This window comes from Neovison vison, chromosome 1 (assembly GCF_020171115.1).
Source record: "Neovison vison isolate M4711 chromosome 1, ASM_NN_V1, whole genome shotgun sequence".
Taxonomy (NCBI): Eukaryota; Metazoa; Chordata; class Mammalia; order Carnivora; family Mustelidae; genus Neogale; species Neogale vison.
In genome coordinates, this window is record NC_058091.1 from 289162608 (window position 1) to 289185155 (window position 22548).

At 37.8% G+C, this 22548-nt stretch overlaps 1 protein-coding gene across 1 annotated transcript in view; it reads right to left on the minus strand.

The window, feature by feature from the left end:
• Positions 1-22548, minus strand: part of SPEF2 (sperm flagellar 2) — a 176586-nt gene that overhangs the window by 79396 nt on the left and 74642 nt on the right. The window contains exons 10-17 of the mRNA XM_044232833.1: positions 18877-19096; positions 17226-17380; positions 15213-15288; positions 13809-13870; positions 10087-10190; positions 8286-8542; positions 4421-4529; positions 3174-3331 (exon numbers count right to left, since the gene is read on the minus strand). Of these exons, the coding sequence (XP_044088768.1) occupies positions 3174-3331; positions 4421-4529; positions 8286-8542; positions 10087-10190; positions 13809-13870; positions 15213-15288; positions 17226-17380; positions 18877-19096 (1141 nt within the window). The remainder of the gene's footprint in view (positions 1-3173; positions 3332-4420; positions 4530-8285; positions 8543-10086; positions 10191-13808; positions 13871-15212; positions 15289-17225; positions 17381-18876; positions 19097-22548) is intronic.

Here is a 22548-nt window from a genome sequence, read left to right on the forward strand (position 1 = left end):
GAAGAGAAGGTGAAAAAAAAAATTGACAGAAGCCTTGGGGGTGGGAGGGAAACAGAAGGGGAAAGAACTGTGCCTTCCAGACTTCTGGGGGCTAAAAGCACATAGAAGAGTGCTTAGTACTCAAGTCTTCTTAGCAATTCTTTAACTCAAGCAGCAACTATGGATTGGACTTGAACTGTGCCTGAAGGAAAGGAAGGGTCCAAACAATGAGGTAAGACTCCCACCACTTACAGCTGATAAGTAGTAAAAACAAGAGTAGGCCCAATTCTGGTCACCAGAGATAGGTCAGTGAAACAGAAGAGAAAAATCGGTGCCCTCTGAAGCTTACGTGTTAGTGGTGGTTGGTAAACCATAAACATGCTGAGTAAGTTCATTTATAGAAGGGGTGGTGGTTAAGTGCTACGGAGAAAATAAAGCAGAAAGGAGTAAAGAGGATCAGCAGTGCTGGGGGGCAGCTTCTGAAGTTTTAAATGGAGGGCTGAGCAGGATAGAGGAGCCGGCCAGCCTGAGGACCTGAAGGAGCAGAACACGGCTGGTTCATGCTTTTCTAGACTCTTCTTGCTGGTTTGGCTCTTTGCCTCTCACCATTCAGGTTCACCCTTCCTGTCCTGACTTCCCTGGCTGCCCTGGCCTCCAGGCCTTCCCAGCCCTCCTCGCTGGACATGGTCTCAACGTCACTGACTGCACCACAGGCAATGCATACCCTCACTCCTGTGTGGCTACTTCTTTTTTTTGTTTGTTTGTTTGTTTTTTTGTTTGTTTGTTTTTTAAATTATTTTTTAAATTTCTTTTCAGTGTTCCAGAATTCATTGTTTATGCACCGCACCCAGTGCTCCATGCAATACATGCCCTCCATAATACCTCCATAATACCCTCCACCCTCCCCTCTGAAACCCTCAGATTGTTTCTCAGAGTCCATAGTCTCTCATGGTTTGTCTCCCACTCCAATTTCCCCCAACTCCCTTCTCCTCTCTCTTTTTTAAAAATTTACTTATTTTTCTCACCATAGCACATACCCTACCCAAAGTCCATCCCCCAGCCACCCCATCCCTCCCACCACCCTCCCCTCCAGCAACCCTCAGTTTGTTTCCTGAGATTAAGAGTCTCTTATGGTTTGTTGATGGCTCTAGTGTTTCTAGCATTGTAATTTTGTAATTTGGAATAGTGCTGCTATGCAGTAGTACAGAATCTTTTGTTCCAGCGACCCCTCACAGACCATGCTGAACTTTATAGGATGATAGAAATGCTCTGTGTATGGCAGAACATTATGGTGTACCTGGTAGCCACTAGTTTCATGTAGCTATTTAACTCTTGAAATGTGGCTAGTTTGAGAAGTGATTTTCCAATCTCACTTAATTTTAATTAAGCTTAAATATGAATAAACTACATGCGGCTAGTGGCTACCATTTTCTTTTTTTCCAATTTATTTATTTTCAGAAAAACATTATTCATTATTTTTTCACCACACCCAGTGCTCCATGCAAGCCGTGCCCTCTATAATACCCACCACCTGGTACCCCAACCTTCTTATACCTATTCCCTCTGCCCTTAGATCCTTCTTTTCAATTCAGCAAGCAAGGAGGCTTTATTCTATTAGATGTTTTTTCAAAGTGGAAAGTAAGGGTTTTTTTTTCCTGATTATAAAAGTAATACAGAAATATTGTTTGCAAAAGTCCAAAACAATTTAGACAGATAAACAGAAAGGGAAATTGCCTGTAGTGTCTCTGTCCAGTCTTCGTCCACCATAAGTACCATCTGGACCGCCAGATTCTTTCCTATGCATATATATTTAGTACAGAGACATACTTTTCTAAAAACATACATTTTAAAAACAAAATCAGGACTATTTTATATATAACCAGCTTTTCCCTGCTTAAAAGTATATAATGGTCATGTTTTACCTCAATGTGTACAGAAGTACCACATCCTCTTTTTTTTCCCTTAACTTAGTCAGGACATTTAATTCAGAGTATTGGGCTAGGTCAATGGTTTTAATGATAAACTGTTTGTTAAAAGGATTAACCCATAGGAATGTAAATCTTAAATAAGTGGCAGTTGTTAATGTAGTCAGTGATTAGAGCCTAAAATCTTCAGGAAGATGTTGAAGTGAGTCTGACAGCTGGCAACAACAACCGATTCTAACCTGTAGATGTTTGAAGCTACAGCTTAGAATTGTGGTGTTTTTGCCTTCCAACCAAGACTCTAGGATCACTGTGGGTGGTTTCCTCTAGTCTCCAGCCTAATTTCTGTCAAATAACATATTAAGCAGCTTAAATAATATATGGATGGGTATTTGTTTTGTCTGAGAGCTTCACATGGGTGGTTACTGGGAGGAGACATTTGGACATGGGAGCTTGTCTTCCTAAGCATACGCTCCTGGATCCTCATGGTATTTATGGCTTACACCTATGTGCTATTTGGGGGTCAGTTAATTGATACATTATAGGGGTTAGATCATGAATATAGTGATAGGAGACAGCAAGCTATCAAGGCAGTTTTAGAATCCTTGTGGTATTACTAACTTTGACTTTTTTATTATGCCAAGAAACTGCAGTTGTCAATACAATTAGCAGTGACAGATAAATAAAAGGAAAGATTTGTTTTTCATATCATTTTGCAAAGGTAAAATTCTCCATTGAAATCTGGCCTTAGCAGTGTATTATCCTAAGATCCATTTCAATAATAAATATCAATAATACTATGAAAAGCTAGTGGGTAATTGTTATTGGTTGAATGAAGAAGGAAAGAGGTCAGGATGGTTTAATGTGATTAGATGTATTCCAGAAGAAGGCTCATAAAATAAGTAGTTAATAATCAATGAACTCACGCCACATCAAGATTTGGGGGAAATAAACGGTCTAGGATTTCATCCCAAAGGAGGGTTAACTCCTAAGTTAATACTGAAATCTTCACCTTTTCTATAACATCCTTAATTTTAACTCTATTGTTTTTCCTCATGAAAAATACTTTCAGTTTTCATTTTGATTAAATTAAAATACAGAAAAATCTCTTATTTAGAAATCTCTGCAGCAGAGAGCTAAATTCAGGAGGAGAAGATACTTGTAGGTAGTATAACCCAAATAAAACAGAGAACTTGGCAATCGTGTGTTCATTTTTTCCTAAACTCATTAAAACCACACATTAAGTTCAAAATTATAAAGAAATGTTATTACCTTTATTCTCTTTTTTTGTTATTTCAGTCGTAAACATTTCTTTTACTTTGTGACACAGAGACTCTTTATCTATTTCAGCATTGATTTTTATCAAAATATTTTCTGGCTCTGTAAACCATTGCTCCAATGAAGGCCAGTTGTCCAAGAAGCCTATAATTCTGCAAAAATATTGTATAATAACATATACCAATTAAAATATTTGAGTAACATTAGGTATAATTAACTTGGCATGCATAATGAAAATATAAGCTGCCAATGTAGTTAAACTGTAAAAGGAACTCTAAAAAATATACAGGCAATGGATTATTATTTATTTTGAAGAAGAAATTATTTAATACCATCAAGCCATATTTTTTTGAGATATGTGAGGGTAAAAGAAGATTTGAAAAGGCCACTGTTTTAGGAAACCTTCAGTGTAAGTTGGTTCACTAAGTGGAAATCTACAAGAAGATCGTCTGAACTCACTGTAGAATTAACTCTGAGCACACTTCTCATGGCAGCTACAGCCCGAGCTATAGCCTGAGGTCATCTGTTTTTTCTCTTACAGACAGAAATCAAAGAAATCTTTGGGTAAATGTGAATAGCTCAGCCTTACTTGCTTGACTCACAAATAATCTTGGGATGATTCCTGAAACAGTCTTATCTTCCTTACGGATAGATAAACTTACTGTAGTTAGTTAGCTAATTAATGTAGATAATTACTTGTCTCTGGCCCACTTCCTATTTTTAGACTTCTCCAGGTTTCATAAAATTGTCCAACTCTGTCTAAGTTTTCTCTTCCGATGAATAAACTATGCACAACCAAGAGAAGGGTGTTTTTGTTTGGGGGGGGATTTTTTTTTTTTTTTTTTTTTTTTTTGTGTAACATCATTTTAGCAATGGAAATTGTTTTAAACGATACTCCAGTCTGAAGCCTCGCTCTTTGAAATATCATGATCTTCACTGGCATTTGCTGAATGAGGGCTAAATTAGGATTCCATGTAATGAACCATAAAGGGAAGTGTAACATGATTTAATTCTTCCCTTCCCAGTCTATGATGATTTGTGCTCTGAATACAGAAGCAAGCACATAAATTTTTCACTCAACATCAAAACTTTTTAGCTTTGTTTTACTTGTAAAAGGATGAATGCTAGGAAATATATCTTTTTTTTTTTTTTCCCCAAGATCTGACGATTCCAAAGTGACTGATGGTCAGTCTGTTCAAAGGGCAAGAAGTAAGAAGCAGGACAGTGAGTTTTAGACTAACCTATGCTGAATCTGGTCTCTTAAATTCTGGTCCTCATCTGTAGCTTGGTTTTCAGCAGTGACATGTTGAGTGATGTCTCCATGAGAAGTTTCACTTGAAAAACCTTCAGCTATGATACAAAAATTATTTAATTACATAATCTGCTAAAACAAAGTTGCAATAGCACTGTTAAAATTTACTGATGCCAGACAACGAATTGATATGATCTGCCATTGTTCTAATATTCATTAAATATTAGCAACATGTTGAAAGCATATAGTTTCGGAATCAGATTCAAATTTTCCTTGGCAACTGAAGAAAATGACATTCTATACAACATTAAAGAGGAGCTGTAGTTTAAATGCATAGGCTCTCAGAATTGACTCTGAAGAGGTGAGAATGAAAAGTGGTGTGTCATGATGAATAACAAACTAGGAAATAATGAGAAAATCAACACTATGGTTTAAAGACTAAGAATGAAATAACAGGGCAGCCATAAAGTCAAACATATGTAAAAATCATTTGTTGATAGCATATTACATTCCAATAAAGCAAATTACCTTTATTTCTAGACTTTGTGATATTTCCTTAAACGGTAGACATAAAGGAACCAAGCACAAGAGACCAAAAACAAAACAAAAACATCTTCAACAGCTCTGATTGAATCCTATTCAGGATTGAATGGTACGAAGTCCAGAAAGCTCATGAACTTAGAACAAATGGAAAATTATAAAGAAGGAAGAGGGCCTTGAACTAGATTAAAAGGAATTCAGTCAATGCAAGGGAACCCTGAAGGGTGATCTAATCATGTTCAGGAAAATGGAGGACCCTCACAGGATACAGAGATCAGTTTGTCTCCATTTACATTCAGGATTGAAAAAGATGAAGTGATTTGCAGAATAATTCTTTTAAGTTATTTGTAAAACCCAAAGATAAGTAAGGTCTGTGAAGGGTGGTAGTAGAAGGCTGTGGGAGCTCTTCTCAGGAGGTGCTATCCTGCAACATCTCATAGTCACTGTCTCATATTTGTCATGGACTTCAGCACTTCAGTCAGCTTGCCTCTCTCCCCAGCTCCACCCTGGCACTAGTCCCTTTCTCTTCTCTCCACTTGTGGCACTCTCTTTCTAAGACCATGTCCGCATCCTGGATTTTGTGATCACTTTGAATGGCTCCATCTCTGTAATCTTAATGACCTACAGTCCTACTATTTGTCTTTCTTGCACTCCCATGTAGCTGATGACTCTTTCCAACATTACTCAGTTCCTACATCCTTCTTCCCAAATTTGCCAGCATTATCTTGGCTTTTTATTTTCTAGCAAACCCAAGTTGCATGGTTGAACACTTCACCTTCTCTTCTTCATCTGGCAATTTCAACTTGTGTCCATCAGCTACACCAGCCTTAGCTGTTATTTATCTCTCTTTCCAAGTCTACACTTGTACTGGTAAGCATCTTTGAAGGAAAATATGCCATTTCATGCCTTGTAACATCACTAATTCCTTGGCTCAAAGATCAGCTGAGTAGATAGATAGATAAGAGATAGGTAGATAAAGATATAGGTAGATAAACAGATAGATAGCTAGGTAGTCTGAGATAAGCTTCTTGAGAGTTATCTTCATTCATGCTCTCCACCTCCTCACCTCCCATTCATGCCTCAGTCCACCCAAGACCATCCTTCCTGGTCCCCTACTCCATTGAAATAGCTCTTGTTCTAGTCACCAAAAAATCAAGGCCAATGGACATGTTTTAGTCCTTATCTTACTTGATTTCTCTGTTGTATTTTAAGTAAAATTTAGCACACAATTCTTAAATACTTTTATACATATTATCTAATTTTCACAACATAACTTGAAAAGAAACATTATGATTCTGTAATGGGCCTCAAATTGCACAGCTCATAAATGACAAAGAAGGGATTTGATTCCAGTCAATCTGACTCTAGGCTTTGGACTTCTTTTTTTTTTTTTTCCTGGACTTCTTTTTAATGTTTAAACATTAAACATAATGTTTAAACCAAAATAATGCATACATGAATATATAGCTCAATGACCTCACAAACTGAAGAGAACATCCAGATCAATGAATAAACATTATCAGCCCTGGAAACCTCTCCCATTTCTTCTCAGTTAGTGTTAGTCAGAGAAGTTACCCATACAGAGCCTACACCCAAAACCTCTCTATACCTCTCTCCATATTATGAACACTGCTGCTCCCTCTCAGACTGGCTAAAAGACTAAGGCACTGGCTAAAAACCCAGATATCCAATTTGTCTCCCATTCTGACACAGCCTTGTGCTCCTAGACTGCCTGTTCTCTCTCCATGAGTCTCCCTGGTTTCCTGCCTATTGTCTTTGAGTCTGGTCCCTTCCTCTCTGCCCAGCCTTGACTTGCCTGATGTTCAGCCTTTGAGCCCACTGGGCTTTGGCTGTAGAGTGCTTCCTTGTGATGTCATTCTTCAGGCTTCTCCACAGCTTGTTGTACCCAAACCTAGACAGTGGGCTCCCACACCCAAGCCTGAGCCTTAGGACCCCAGCCTTTACTATTCTGGGATGGGAATAGTATGACTTGATTTTGAAATTCTATCTTTTCTTGGTTTATGAGATATAACTTTCCCTGGCTGAGGGCTGAGTTAATCACCAATGGCCAATGATTTAATCAATCATGTTCTTTAGAGCCTCCACAAAAGCTCTAAACCAAGGGCTTTAGAGAGCTTCTGTGATGGTGAACACATCCACATGCCAGGAGAATAGTGTAACCCAAACTCCATGGGGACCAAATCTCCTGAGCTTGAGAGTCTTCCAGACCTTGCACTATATTCCTCTTCATATGGCTGCTCATTTGAATCCTTGATGATATCCTTTATAATAAACCAGTAACAGTAAGAGTGCTATGAGTTTTATGAGCCATTAAAGAAAATTCAAACCTGAGGAAGAATCATGGAAACTGGCAATTTGTGGCCAAGTCAGACAGAAGTGTGGGTAACCTGGGGAATCTACTACTTGAAATTGCATCTAAAGGTGGGGGCAGCCTTGTGGAGCTGAGCCCTTATCCTATAGAGTCTGCCCTAACTCCCAGTGCCAGAATGGAATCAAACTGTAGAATACCCAGTTGGTCTCTCCCAAGAACTGGAGAATTGGGTGGTGTAGGATACCCACACATTTGGTGTCAGAAGTGCTTTGGGTAAAGAAAGTTTTCCTTTAATATCTCTAACAATACAATGAGGCATTTTATTATATAGATTGTGAAACTTGAGTTTAGAATCACGAAGTAACTTTTCCAAGGTCAAACATCTCATAACTTGGAAAGGCAAAGCTCAAGATGTGCTTTTCCCATATTTAATTTGTGGAATAAAGTAATACTTTCATTTCAATGCCAAAAAGTATTAAATAAACTGTGAGTGTTGGAAAGACTATTCAACTCCACCATGTGAGGACTTCAGTCAACTGATCCTTGTTCCTCTGACTTCAAACATAATCTCAAGGAAAGAGGTTACCAGACCCTTGCTTGCAGAACAGATATGGTTTATGACCTTCATTAGGGTGACCTACCAAGGTATACTAGACAGCCACAAGAAGCTCCTCCATGCATGCAAATCTCAAAAAGGGCGTCCCTGTGCCAGGGGAGCAGCCAAGTTGAGGGAAGCGTTCAGTGAGATGAATGCAGTCAGCATAGAATTCTCTGCTAGTTCTCTGCAGTGCTGAACGCCAATAGTTAAAGCAAGAGGAAATGTGCTCTGCTAGATAATTCTGTGGAAATCTGAAATGGATTCCTTATTACCACTTATAATTTTAAGTGGGAGTATTCACTGATTCAGTCAAAGAAGGAATGAACAAAGAGCTTTGAAATATTAAAAAGAAGATTGAAAGAAAGAAAAAAGTGTCCAGCTTACTCATAGTATCATTCATGCGATCCAGCGAGGAATTATCTGAAATATCTAATAACATGACAAAATCAAGTGCAGAAGGGGGAGAAGGCACTTCTTTGGAGGCTGTAGGGTCAATAGCCAATGTGGATATCTGTGCTTTCTTTTCCTCCAGTTCTAGGACCTCCCTGCTGCAGCCCGTGAGAGCTTCCTCCAGAAGCTTTGCTTGGTTTAATGTCATTGGAAAACCATCTAAGACCCATCCTTGATCCACAGGTATCTCACTAAATGGAAAATGGACATGGCATTAACATTTTGATAGATACAAACACTTTGGAAGTAACAATACAACGAATTTTGCCTTTACCTTTCCTTTAACTCCACAGTAACCTCCTTCCACACAAATATTATTACTTTACTGCTAAAATTAGGTCTACTAATTACCCTAATCACTCCTCTGCTTAAAATCTTTTTTTTAAGCAGGTGGTATTTATTTTATTTTATTTTATTTTTTAAGATTTATCTATTTGACAGACAAAGATCACAAGTAGGCAGTGAAGCAGACAGAGAGAGAGGAGGAAGTAGGCTCCCTGCTGAGCAGAGACCCGATGTGGGGTTCGGTCCCAGGACCCTGGGATCATGACCTGAGCTGAAGGCAGAGGCTTTAACCCACTGAGCCACCCAGGCGCCCCCTTTTGCTTAAAATCTTTCCTACCTCCAAATCTATTCCAGAGGCCATAAAATGGTATTTAGAACTAACTGGCCACAACTTTCTTCCCTATAGTGTCTTATCTCTCCCATTCTTGAACCATTTACTTCAAACAAACTGATCTCACTGTAGGAGAATGTGTTGCATTTTCTAGCCTGTGTTCATAGGCAGTTCCTCCTTTAAACCTGTTTCTCATCTACACATAGTGGGACAACATACCTCACAGGGCCGTTATAAGGATAAACTGAAGTGATTCATTTTAAAAACCCAGCACCAAGCTTAGCACACTGTGAATAATCACATTGCCAATGTGGAGAGTTCCTCTTACTCCCCACAAACCAGCATGGAGCCAGAAACGCCTAATCTGAAACGTCCCTGGCTCGCATTCACTTTGCTCTACAATTAATAATTACTGTATTTCTTGAATGAGAAATATTCAAATGAGTCTTCCTTGTCTCAATTAGATAATAAGTTGCTAGAGCATGAGGAGTATTTTTTGGGTTTTTGTTTTCAGGGCAGCATCCTCCATAGAGAATAAGAACTCCAAGAGTTATTATTTTAGGTCTCTAAGTTGAAAAAGGGCATGAAAAGGGAAGAAACTTCAACTTTGCTCTTCTAAATCTCTAATTATGTAAAACTGAGATTCTGATTTTTGCATTAAAAGTTTTGACTTCATTTCTTTTTCTGTTAGAACTCATAGTAAACAATACAACTTCCTTCTCTCTAGGGCAACCTCTCTTCTCTCATTGCCTTCCTATTTAGCACTGACCAGCCTTTGGATCACTAGGTTCACTTCCTCCTCCTGAAAAGTTAAATAAGGAAGGGCACTGGCCTATGACCAGACAGTTAGGGTCTCTCTGCTCTATAATGTGTCCCTTGGCTTTTCCAAGTATCTAACTTCTCCTTGAATTCCCTGCAGGGAATAGAACCTGACCTGTATTCACATCTGCCTGAGTGAAGTCAAGACTGGTCAAGTGGGGTAAGTGAAACAGAAGCATAACATATCTTAAAATAGAAGCAAAACATATCTTAAAAATTTAAAAAAATGATTTTTATATATTATTCTTTTTCTACTTCTATCTGATAAAGAATATATTAGTAGATTAAAAAAATACATACTTAATAGCATTTACCAAGATGTTAACTAGCAACATGTCAGAAATGCTCTTTCCTTTCTTCAGCAACTTTTCTGATTTTGCACCAAGCTGAGCACGCACAGTCAGCTGTGAAAATAAACAATGAATGGTAGAGTACAGTTAATTTAAAAGTCAGAATCTGATACTTGGGGGAGAAAAAGTTAAATGGGCATGCTCCCCGATGAAAGACACTGATGGTCTGGCACAATTCTGGAGTCAGCCAAGCATTGGGGAAATGTGCACGTAGATTTTGAGGCTCCTCTGTTGTGGCTCCCTCCTTTCCAAGATCTTCCTCTCATGTTTCAGCTGCTCTGACGTCCCCAACCTTCATTTTCTAATACCTTCAACAGAAACTATGGTAGATTTCTGCTTGCGTTCTATGCTATGCAGACATGGCATGTCTCTGGGATAACCTGTCCCTGCATGGCTCTTGGCCAGGGAAGTTCCCTTCATTCAGTGATCCAATTTCATATAATTTCTGCTGGTTTATGCTGCTTGTCTGTTTGCCTCTTTGCTTTTTATGATTTTCTTTTGGCCTTCAAATAATTTGCTTTTCTATCTTGTCCAGCATTTATAATGTTATCTGTAGAAGGGCTGGTCCAATAGAGCTGCTCTAGCAACAGGCAATTCCCTGGAGTTTATTCTTAAATCACCCACCAGTGAGTATTTTGTAAGCCAAATGATATTAGATCTCTACTCAAAACCCTGTAATGTTTCCCTGTTTACTTCAAATGTCCAAATCATGCCTATAAGGCTGACCTGATCTTTTCCCTTCCTGCTCATCTCTCTACCTCATTCATGCCATACTATTATCCACCTCGCTGGCCAGGCATCTTCCTGCCTCATGGCTGCCACCCAGCTATTTTACTGCCTGAAACGCTGCCCCAGACATATGTGGCAGGTTCTCTCAAATTTCTTTCAATCCGGTTAAACCTCACTTTCTCAAGGAGGCCTATTCCACTTAATATAGTAATCTTCCCTCTTTCCCCACCTCCCTGGCCTTGGTCTGTGCTTCTTACCCTTACTCCACTCTACATTTTCTTTCCTCCTGGTTCGTTACCATCTAATGTGTCATATAATTCATTTACTGCACTTATGGTTTGTTATCTGTCTCTTTCTATTACAGTGTAAATTCCTTAAGGTCCAGGAACCCTGTCATTTCTGTTCACTGATACACTCCAGATAATTATAATCATGCACACACAAGAAAGTGAGCCCTTTTTTTTTTAAATTTTTTTTCCAATTTATTTATTTTCAGAAAAACAGTATTCATTATTTTTTCACCACACCCAGTGCTCCATGCAAGCTGTGCCCTCTATAATACCCACCACCTGGTACCCCAACCTCCCACCCCCCCCCCGCCACTTCAAACCCCTCAGATTGTTTTTCAGAGTCCATAGTCTCTCATGGTTCATCTCCCCTTCCAATTTACCCAAAAGTGAGCCCTTTTGAATTGAATATGGAATTTGGAGGATTTGTAACTCAATAAAGGCATTTATAAAAAATATTCTTAGTCCTTCTGCTAATTTGTATTTCAAATATATGGAGTTAAATTATAAATTCCCTTTATCACTTTCTCTAAGCCCATTTCCCTCCCCAATGGCTGTCATATTTATAGTTTGGTATATCCTTCCCAAATTTTTCTATCTTTAAGTAGTCCTGAAATCTAAAATATTTGAAATCTGTATGGCTCAGTCCAATAAGCATCCAACTCTTGATTTTAGCTCCGGTCATGATCTCTGGGTCATGAGATTGAGCTCCAAGTTGAGGTCTCTGCTGGGCATGAAGCCTACTGAAGATTCCCTCTCTCCCAACAGGAATGCTCTTACATTGCTGGTGGGAAAGCAAACTGGAGCAGCCATTCAGGAAAACAGTTTGGAGGTTCCTCAAAAAATAAAAAAAATAGACCTACCTTATGACCCAGCAATTGCACTACTAGGTATTTATCCAAAGGATACAAACATAGTGATTCAAAGGGGCACATGCACCTAACATTCTAAGGGGCACATGCACCCAATGTCCATAATAGCCAAGATATGGAAAGGACCCAGATGTCCATTGACAGATGAATGGATAAAGAGTATGTGGTATACAGAGGGTATTAAGCTAAGTGAAATACATCAGAGAAAGATGAATACCAAATGATTTCACTCGTATGTGATATTTAAAAAACAAAATAGATGAATATATGGGAAGGGAAGGAAAAATAAAATAGATGAAAACAGAGAGGGAGGCAAACTGTAAGAGACTCTTAACCATAGGAAACAAACTGAGGGTTACTGGAGGGGCGGCCGATGAGGGGATGGGGTAACTGGGTAATGGGCATTAAGGAGGGCACTTAATGGGGACACCTGGGTGACTCAATCAGTTAAGCATCTGCCTTCAACTCAGGTCACGATCCCAGGATTCTGAAATTGAGTTCTGCATCGGCTCCTTGCTTAGCAGGGAGATTGCTTCTCCCTCTGCTTGCCTCTCCCCCTGCTTGTACTCTCTCTTTTTCTCTGATAAATAAATAAATAAAATATTTTTGAGGAAAAAAGGAGGGCACTTGAAGTAATGAGCTCTGGGTGTTGTATGCACCTGATAAATCACTAAATTCTACTCTGAAACTAATAATACACTATACATTAATTAAATTTAAATTAGATTAAAAATTTTTTAAATATATTAGTTGGAAAAAAAAAAAAGATTCTCCCTCTCCTTCACCTTCTGCCCTGGCTCTCCTCTAAAAAAATAAAATAAAAACAATAAAATTGTTTCCCAAGGTGAAATGCATAATAAAGGTAATTAAATGTAATAAAAATAAAGCAGATAAAATCTCACTTGATTAATCCGGACATTCTATTTGATGACTAAAAGATGTCTCCATATATAAAAAAGCAACAATATACAAGGAAATATTAGTTTCCATTAGAAGTAATAGTCAGTGAATTATAAATATTTCTTTCAGAAATTACTACAAAATTCTGTAGAGTCAGCACTAAGTCTAAGAAGAAATTCTGGAAAAAAATTATTTAAAGGTAAGGAGAGTAGGAAAGGAAATAAAAGTAATAAATTAAGTGGTAAAGAAAAATACATAAATATAAACTTGACATAAGACTAATTTTTTTAAATTAGCAGGCAGAGGGAGAAGCGGGTCTCCCGATAAGCAGGGAGCCTGATGCAGGGCTCGATTCCAGGACCCTGGGATCATGACCCGAGCGGAAGGCAGACACTTAATGACTGAGCCACCCAGGTGACCCAAGACTAAATTTTTTTAAAAAGCACACATATGGGATGCCTGGGTAGCTCAGTTGGTTAAGCGGCTGCCTTCGGCTCAGGTCATGATCCCAGCGTCTTAGAATCGAGTCCCGCATCGGGCTCCTTGCTCGGCAGGGAGCCTGCTTCTCCCTCTGCCTCTGCCTGCCATTCTGTCTGCCTGTGCTCGCTCTCCCCCCCCCCATAAATAAATAAAATCTTTTAAAAAAAAAAGCACACATATACCTTCTTACCTGGCAAAACTGAATAGCAATTTCCACTGCTTTAGAGATAGAGAATATAAAGAAAATTAAGTAAATTAGATTTAGCTAATATTTTACCATCATATTTACTTTAAATGACAGAGGAGCACATTGCTATTTCATTCCATTTGAAGATATAGCAAAAAACTTTGAATCATGACATATTTCAATATACTAGTAGCCAACATTAGAATATTGTACTTACTTCAGAGAAACTATCACTTGATGTGACTTCTTCAACTTTTGTAGTTTTATTTGTCTCAGTACCTAGCAACAAAAAAGTGGTAAGAACAAACTCCAGTATTAATTACCAACAACCATGTTAGTATTTGATCATCTTTGGTTTTAGACAGACAGGTTATTGGATCCAGCCACACCTGAGATGCTCAGAGGAAAGATCATCACAGCATGGCTTCACCTTCCTTCCAAGACATTAAAATCCTGCCATTATGTGGCTTGGAGTTTTTTACTTCCTGCCTTCCATTACGATTCACCCGTAATAATACCATTATAAGTACTTAAATATAGCTTAAATTTTCTTTTCAGAAAACCAGCCAAGTTTCTCAAGAAAATTTGTTAAAATGTTAATTTGTTAATTTTTATTTTCCTAAATTATCAAGTTCTAGGTAATAAGCATGTGTAAACGTAGAAAATTCTAGAACTCAGAAGGGTTTTTAGTTACAAACTATAGAAAAAAAAATGTTTTCAGAGTCTGTTTATAATTAACTGGACTTTTTTAAGAAAATATGTCACATAATACTTACAATAGTTTTAAAGTCAATTCAAATTATCTTGTATGATACACATAACTGAAATAAGGGACAGATTATACCCTTTTAAAAGATGGAAACCACAGCCGCCCTAGACCAGCATGCTCACCACACCATTCATGGGTGATGTTGATAATGACTTTGGCACAGGGGGATCTAAAATTCACACTAGAAAATGAGGAAATTGTTAAATTTGGCAAGTCTTCACTAGCATAGCTAGAAAAGACATTTAAGACTTAACATTGTTTCCTTCAATGTTTCTAAAAAGCATCTAAAAGACTAGAACCCAGATCCTAAGTGAGATAACTTTTCATTAGGTTTGGAGGAATGATTCTATTTATGTGCCTTGCCCAAGGTTGGAAATAAACTTAACTTTATCTAGGAAACCACTCTTCAGGTGGGTGCAAGAGACCAGACCTTGCAGCCTCCCTCAACACAGGGAACAGAGCAGCAGCAGCTCACAGGGGTCCTGAGCAATGCCACTCACCTAGATCTGCACAGGCGAGAAGAAACAATATAATTCTGTCTTCCTGCAAAGCCAGGAAGAGGGAGGATTTCTCCTGACTATTCTCATAAGCACAACAAAACAGAACAACTACTTGAAAGGGTATAGAAAGATTCCATCATAATATTCATCTCTTACCTGTAGTTGTAGACAAAGGTTGGGGGCTTATGTCTGTATCTTGCCCTGTCTGTTAAATGACGAGGTAGACAGCTATGCAAAACTCCCCTTTCTTTCCCTGAAAGCAAGTTTGTGCTCACATACGTGTGCACTTACTATTTATCTGTCTGCCTACCTAATGTAAATAATGGATGATTTGTTTTGATATTTCACTTACTAAGTATAGTTTTATCTTCCATTTCTGGCAATGCGTCCTCTGAAACTGGATAAGGTGAAGATACATTTTGTAGATCCTTTGGAGAGAAAACACACACACACACAGAGAAATTGTAACATTGTTACATTTTAATAATACTCATTTTATTTTTATAAGTAAGGTTTACACTATCTTTCTAGAATATTGGTGTTAAGAAGAACTGAATGATTTCTGAAAACAATTAAAATTTGATGACTAAAAAATAAATAAATTTTGAGTACTATTCTTACAGAAATAGTAACCTATGGTGTACTTTTTCAAATGACCTTCAATTCTATATAAAATACAGCAATTGCTATTTTGAAAATACAGTGAAATCTGAGAAAGAGGTAACATTTATGGAAAAACATTTTAGAAAGAATAGTTCTATTGGTGTCAGTCATAGCCACAAGGGAAAAAAGAAAACCCATGTACATTATTTTTATCATCCAATTGATTAAAATACAGAATAAGAGGCAGTCCACACTTCTCCCAATTACTTTTTTATATTTTTATTTATTTATTTGGAAAAGGGGAGAGAGAAAAACAGAGAGCACACACAAGCAGGGGGAGCAGCGGAGGGAGAGGGAGAAGCAGGCTCTCTGCTGAGTAGGGAGCCTGATGCAGGCGTGTATCCCAGGACCCTGGAATTATGACCTGAGAAGAAGGCAGATGCTTCACTGACTGAGTGACTGAGCCACCCAGGCGCCCCTTCTTCCAGTTATTTTCATAATTCATAGTTAAATGGCATTTATCCTATAGCCCATGAAAATGATGTGGATTAAATTCTCTGCTAATTTGCTCAATTGCAGAGACAATATATGGCAGGGAAAAAGAATACTGGATGTAGAATCTGGGTTTCCACTCACAGCACTCATCAACAAGCCTTCTGACCTCAAGTAAACCAATTCATACTTAGGACCTCCACTGTCTCCCCTTTAAACTGAGGGTGCTGGACCACATTTTGAGTCTCAAGGTGGAGCCACATTTTCATATTTTTCTGCCTTAGAATCTTCATGCAATGTAGCAAGATGCGATATTGATGGGAATGTGATACAGATAAACCACAAGGAAGACCTCCCCCTTCACCACCACCCCTCCAATTGAGATCTACTTGCAGATTTAATTCAGCCAGCCAACTGTTTTTTATATGGTCCCTGGACATCCCTCTGTGGAAAAGCACTGTGAGCCAGGGGATCAAGCCTGGCATCCCCCTCTGCCCCTTCTCTGCTCTGCTCCAGTATCTGCCTTAGCTACTGCCCAAAGCTGGCACTGGTCTTTAACTATGCAATGAATACTCTGCTGTTGGCCACTGCCAGAGTCTCAGTGATGAAATATCACTCCAGGAGCCGATGACTTGGTGAACTGCCCTCCTCTAGCACTCATACCCCACCCTCCTCCAAATCCCTTGCAATTCAGCTCCTTCATTCCCTTATTAGTCTTACCAGGTGGCTCTTTCTTCAGGAGACAGTCTCCAGCTGATGGTAATGGGGCACGAAGAGGGACAACCACCCTGCATGACCCATCAGGCAAACTGGGGTGTATTATGGGGGTGTCAGGGAGAAATTTTCTCTCACTGTATAAATACCCACATAATAACCTTGATTTTGCCTCTTGATCCATAAAATCTAAAGTAGTTTCTCTCTGGGCCTTTACAGAAAACTTCGCCAACCTTGGGTCTAGAAGATCTCTTTCTTCAGGAGACAGTCTCCAGCTGATGGTAATGGGGCACGAAGAGGGACAACCACCCTGCATGACCCATCAGGCAAACTGGAGTGTATTATGGGGATGTCAGGGAGAAATTTTCTCTCACTGTATAAATACCCACATAATAACCTTGATTTTGCCTCTTGATCCATAAAATCTAAAGTAGTTTCTCTCTGGGCCTTTACAGAAAACTTCGCCAACCTTGGGTCTAGAAGATCTCTTAGATTCCACCCAGCTTCAAATCTCTAGAATATGAAGAGCAGAAAAGAAAACTAAATTCGCACTTGCCTGGGTTTCTTTGTTCTTCTCTTGCAGAACTGGTAAAGTCTTTTCTTCAGCTTCTTTCTCAGTTGGCAGAGCCTCACTGATTTTTTCCTTGTCATGAAATGCTTTGATAGCTTCTTGGACAAGAGTGTCAATAGAAAGTATCTGAATAGGAAAGTCTAAAGTGCAAAAGACAATTTTATTAAATATCTTTTCATTTAGGAAATTGACATAACTATCCTTCTGTGCTTACTTCATCCAATAACACCATCTCTTGGGTCTCCTACAACTGTCTTTTGGATCAAGCCACTTCTTTTTTATTGTGGTAAAATTCACATAACATGAATCTAACCATTTTAACCACCATAAATCATACAACCCAGTGGTATTTAGGTCATCTATGTTGTCCAACCATCACCATTATCTTGTTCTAAAAAATTTTTATCACTCAAAGAGAAAGCCCTGTACCCATTAAGCAGTTACTCCTTATCTCTCTATCCCTGTCCCTGCAACCACTAAGGTCTCATCTTTCTCTATGGATTTGCTTATTCTGGACATTTCATATAAATGGAAACATAAAACATATAGCCTTTCATGTCTCATTTCTTTCAGCATCATGTTTTCAAGGTTCATCCATGTTGCAACTCATAGCAGTACCTCACTCCTTTTTAATGACTGAGTAATATTTCACTGCATAGATTAATACCACTTTTATTATCCATCCATCAGGTGATTGGCATTTGGATTCCTACCCCCCCATCTTTTGGCTATTATTAATAGTGCTGCTATGAATATTCCTGCACAAGATTTATTTTGAACACCTGTTTTCACACCTTTGAAGGTATATATCTCAAAGTGGAATTGTTGGGGCCATATGGTAATTCTTTTTTTTAATTTAGTGAGGAACCACCAAATTGCTTTCCATGGTGGCAACACCATTTTACATTCCCACAAGCAATGTATGAAGAGGGTTCCAATCAACATTTCCTCACCAACACTTGTTATTTTCCTTTTGTGTTTTAATTATACCCATCTTAGTGGGTGTGAACTGGTATTTCATTGTGCCTTTGTCAAGCTGCTTTTCAAGGAGGTCCTTTTAATATCGCAAGAATGGTTATTCTTGTCTGCCTTGAAATAGTTTAAGATGGTCTTAATAGTCTCTGCAAATTATGAGTTTCCCAGTGAAAACAGTAAAAAATAAGTATAACTGAATAAAAAGTAATTAAACAGATGGAAACCTGGCCTTCTACCTGAATGAGCTTCAAAGGAAAAAGCCACAGGTTCATTAAAAAGACAGAACTCAATGACTGTGAAGAATTAATACACTTATAATTTGAAGTGGATTTCTTTTATATTTGTTATAAATTATTAACTTCCCCCTTCATTGGTAGGTAAATAAAATCTATAAGGAAAAGTTTCTAACTTATTATTTCTTAAGATTATTCACACCAATATATAACATATCCATATATCCAGGTTTGACGGGACAGCACTAGTTTATGATTCTACAATCCTACAAGTGTCTGTCTTGGACAAAATTTTTGATGACAGAGTTTCCCAATATATCAGCAGGTTCTTATGTATATTGTCTCCATACATAGTCATTTGAAGCTACAGTCAATGCAAATAGAATTCAATAAGTGAAAGAAAAAAAAAAAAGAAGAAGAAATTCTACCTTTTTGTAGAGCCTTTAGAGCCGTGGTTTTTCCACTAAATGTTTTCCCCAGTAAGCACCCTTTAATAGCAAATGAAGGTAATTCTGGTACTGTTGATTTGACTTGAGGAGGATGAGATTTTTCAACTAATCTGTGAATCACATGACCCAATATGTTATTGTTGGAGGGTGGTATATTATCAACCATTTCTTCTGGTAAGGCCCACTCTCCAATCATGTTCTGCAAAATAACAATAAAACAAAAAAAAAAAAAGAATATTCTTAAAAGTGGAATTTAGACATAAAAATTTTTAATATTTAAATTCAAATTATAGCAAACAAAAGTAATATTTTAATTATGTTACATAAATAGAAATAACATAAATAATATGCAAAAAAAACTTCGTATGGAAAAGTAAAAAAGAAAAAAATCAAAAATCCTCAACAGTTTATGAAAGTAAGCATATTGAGTTATTTGAGACATATTGTAACTCAGGTTGAGCATAAAGACACTTAAATTGAAGCTACTCTCAGTAAACAGATAAAAGAGAATAGTCGTTTATCTGCTTTCTTATGCAAATACTAAGCTTATTTTAAGATATTTTAATATAAGAAAGATAAAAGAAAGTATTCATGCCTGATATGATGCCCTCTAACTCTATTATGTTTGACTCCCAGTTTCTTCAGGTTTCTTGCTGAAATGATCACATAATTACAGGTTTCCAAACAAACTACAAATCATGCTCTTTGCAATAAAACTAGAAATCAATTTTAGAAAGAGATGAGAAATATAAATCTTTAAAAATTAAAAACATTCTCGTAAAATAGTTCTTGGATTAAAGAAGAAATTAAAAATAAAAATATGAAGACAGCATGGTACTGGCATAAAAACAGACAAATAGACCAGTGGAACAGAGTACAGAGCCCAGATATGGACCCTCAACTCTATGGTCAAATAATCTTTGACAAAACAGGAAAAAATATACAGTGGAAAAAAGACAGTCTCTTCAATAAATGGGGCTGGGAAAACTGGGCAGCTATATGGAGAAGAATGAAACTCGACCATTCTCTTACACCGTACACAAAGATAAACTCAAAATGGATAAAAGACCTCAACATGAGATAGGAATCCATCAGAATCCTAGAGGAGAACATAGGCAGTAATCTCTTCGATATCAGCCACAGCAACTTTCAAGATATGTCTCCAAAGGAAAAGGAAACAAAAGCCAAAATAAACTTCTGGGATTTCATCAAAATCAAAAGCTTCTGCATAGCAAAGGAAACAGTCAAGAAAACAAAGAGGCAACCCACGGAATGGGAGAAGATATTTGCAAATGACAGTACAGACAAAAAAGGCTGATATCCAGGATCTATAAAGAACTCCTCAAACTCAACACACACAAAACAGATAATCATATCAAAAAATGGGCAGAAGATATGAACAGACACTTCTCTAATGAAGACATGCAAATGGCTATCAGACACATGAAAAAATGCTCATAATCACTAGCCATCCGGGAGATTCAAATTAAAACCACGTTGAGATATCACCTTACACCAGTTAGAATAGCCAAAATTAGCAAGACAGGAAACAACATGTATTGGAGGGGAACCCTCTTCCACTGTTGGTGGGAATGCAAGTTGGTGCAGCCTCTTTGGAGAACAGTGTGGAGATTCCTCAAGAAATTAAAAACAGAACTTCCCTATGACCCTGCAATTGCACTCCTGGGTATTTACCCCAAAGATACAGATGTCGTGAAAAGAAGGGCCATCTGTACCCCAATGTTTATAGCAGCAATGGCCACAGTCGCCGAACTGTGGAAAGAACCAAGATGCCCTTCAGTGGACGAATGGATAAGGAAGATGTGGTCCATATACACTATGGAGTATGATGCCTCCATCAGAAAGGATGAATACCCAACTTTTGTAGCAACATGGATGGGCCTGGAAGAGATTATGCTGAGTGAAATAAGTCAAGCAGAGAGAGTCAACTATCATATGGTTTCACTTATTTGTGGAGCATAACAAATAGCATGGTGGACATGGGGAGTTAGGAGAAGGGAGTTGGGGGAATTTGGAAGGGGAGGTGAACTATGAGAGACTATGTACTTTGAAAAACAATCAGGGGTTTTAAGTGGTGGTGGGGGAGGGAGGTTGGGGGAACCAGGTGGTGTGTATTAGAGAGGGCACAGATTGCATGGAGCACTGGGTGTGGTACAAAAATAATGAATACTGTTATGCTGAAAATAAATAAAAAATAAATTACAAAAAATAAAAATGTGCAATGGAATGCTAAAAACTAGATTTATTAAAAATATGGGATGGGATCTAAATTTCTGAGGAAAATTCATAGTCCCATAAAATGCCTGATCTAAAATAAAAAATAAGGGAAACAAACTAAAAATTAAAAGAGGAAAAAACAATTTTAAATAAATAAATGAGGAAGGAACTCACAAAAATGGAAATGTTTAGAGAGCAAAGTTACTTTTTATTGATATATTTCTAGAATTTGTCCAGACTAATCATGATAAAGAAATTGCTACTAGTTCTGAACAAAAGTGAAGAATAGCAAGTATCCATTTTGTAACACACACAATGAAAGAAACAAGAGATTTTAAGAATACTTAAATTTTTAAAAAAAATCTATTATATTTAAATTCAGTTAATTAACATATATTAATTTCAGAGGTAGAGTTCAGTAATTCATCTGTTGCACATAACACCCAGTTTGTTTCCTATAATTTAGAGTCTCTCATGGTTTGTCTCCTTCTCTGATTCACCGTTTTTCCCCCTCCCTTCCCATATGATCCTGTTTTGTTTCTTAATTTCCATATGTGAGTAAAACCATATAACAATTGTCATTCTCTGATTGACTTGTTTCACTTAGCATAATACCCTCTAGTTCCACCCATGTTGTTGCAAATGGCAAGATTTCAATTTTCTGATGGCTGAGTAATATCCCATTTTATATATGTACCGTATCTTCTCTATCCATTCATCTGTTGGTGGACATCTGGGCTCTTTCCACAGTTTGGCTATTGTGGACATTGCTACTATAAACATTGGGGCACATGTGCCCCTTCAGATCACTATATTTGTATCCTTTGGGTGAATACCAGTAGCACAGTTGCTGGGTTGTAGAGTAGCTCCATTTTTAACTTCTTGAGGACCCTCCACACTGTTTACCAGAGTGGCTGTATCAGCTTGCATTCTCACCAACAGTTTAAGAGGGTTCCCCTTTCCCTGCATCCTTGTCAACATTTTTGTTTCCTGACTTGTTAATTTTAGCCATTCTGACTGGTGTGAAGTGGTATCTTATTGTGGTTTTGCTTTGTATTTTCTGATGCCAAGTGATGTGGAGCATTTCTTCATATGTCTGTTGGTCATTTCTACGTCTTCGTTGCAAAAATGTCTGCTTATGTCTTCTGCACATTTCTTGACTGGATTATTTGGTTTTTGGGTGTTTATTTTTGATAAGTTCTTTATAGATTTTGGATACTAGCCCTTATCTGATATGTCATTTGCAAATATTTTCTCCCATACTGTAGGTTGTCTTTTGGTTTTGTCAATTGTTTCCTTTGCTGTGCAAAAGCTTTTGATCTTGAGGAAGTCCCCATAGATCATTTTTGCTTGTTTCCCTTGCCTTTGGAAACTTGTCTAACAAGAAGTTGCTGAGGCTGAAGTCAAAGAGGT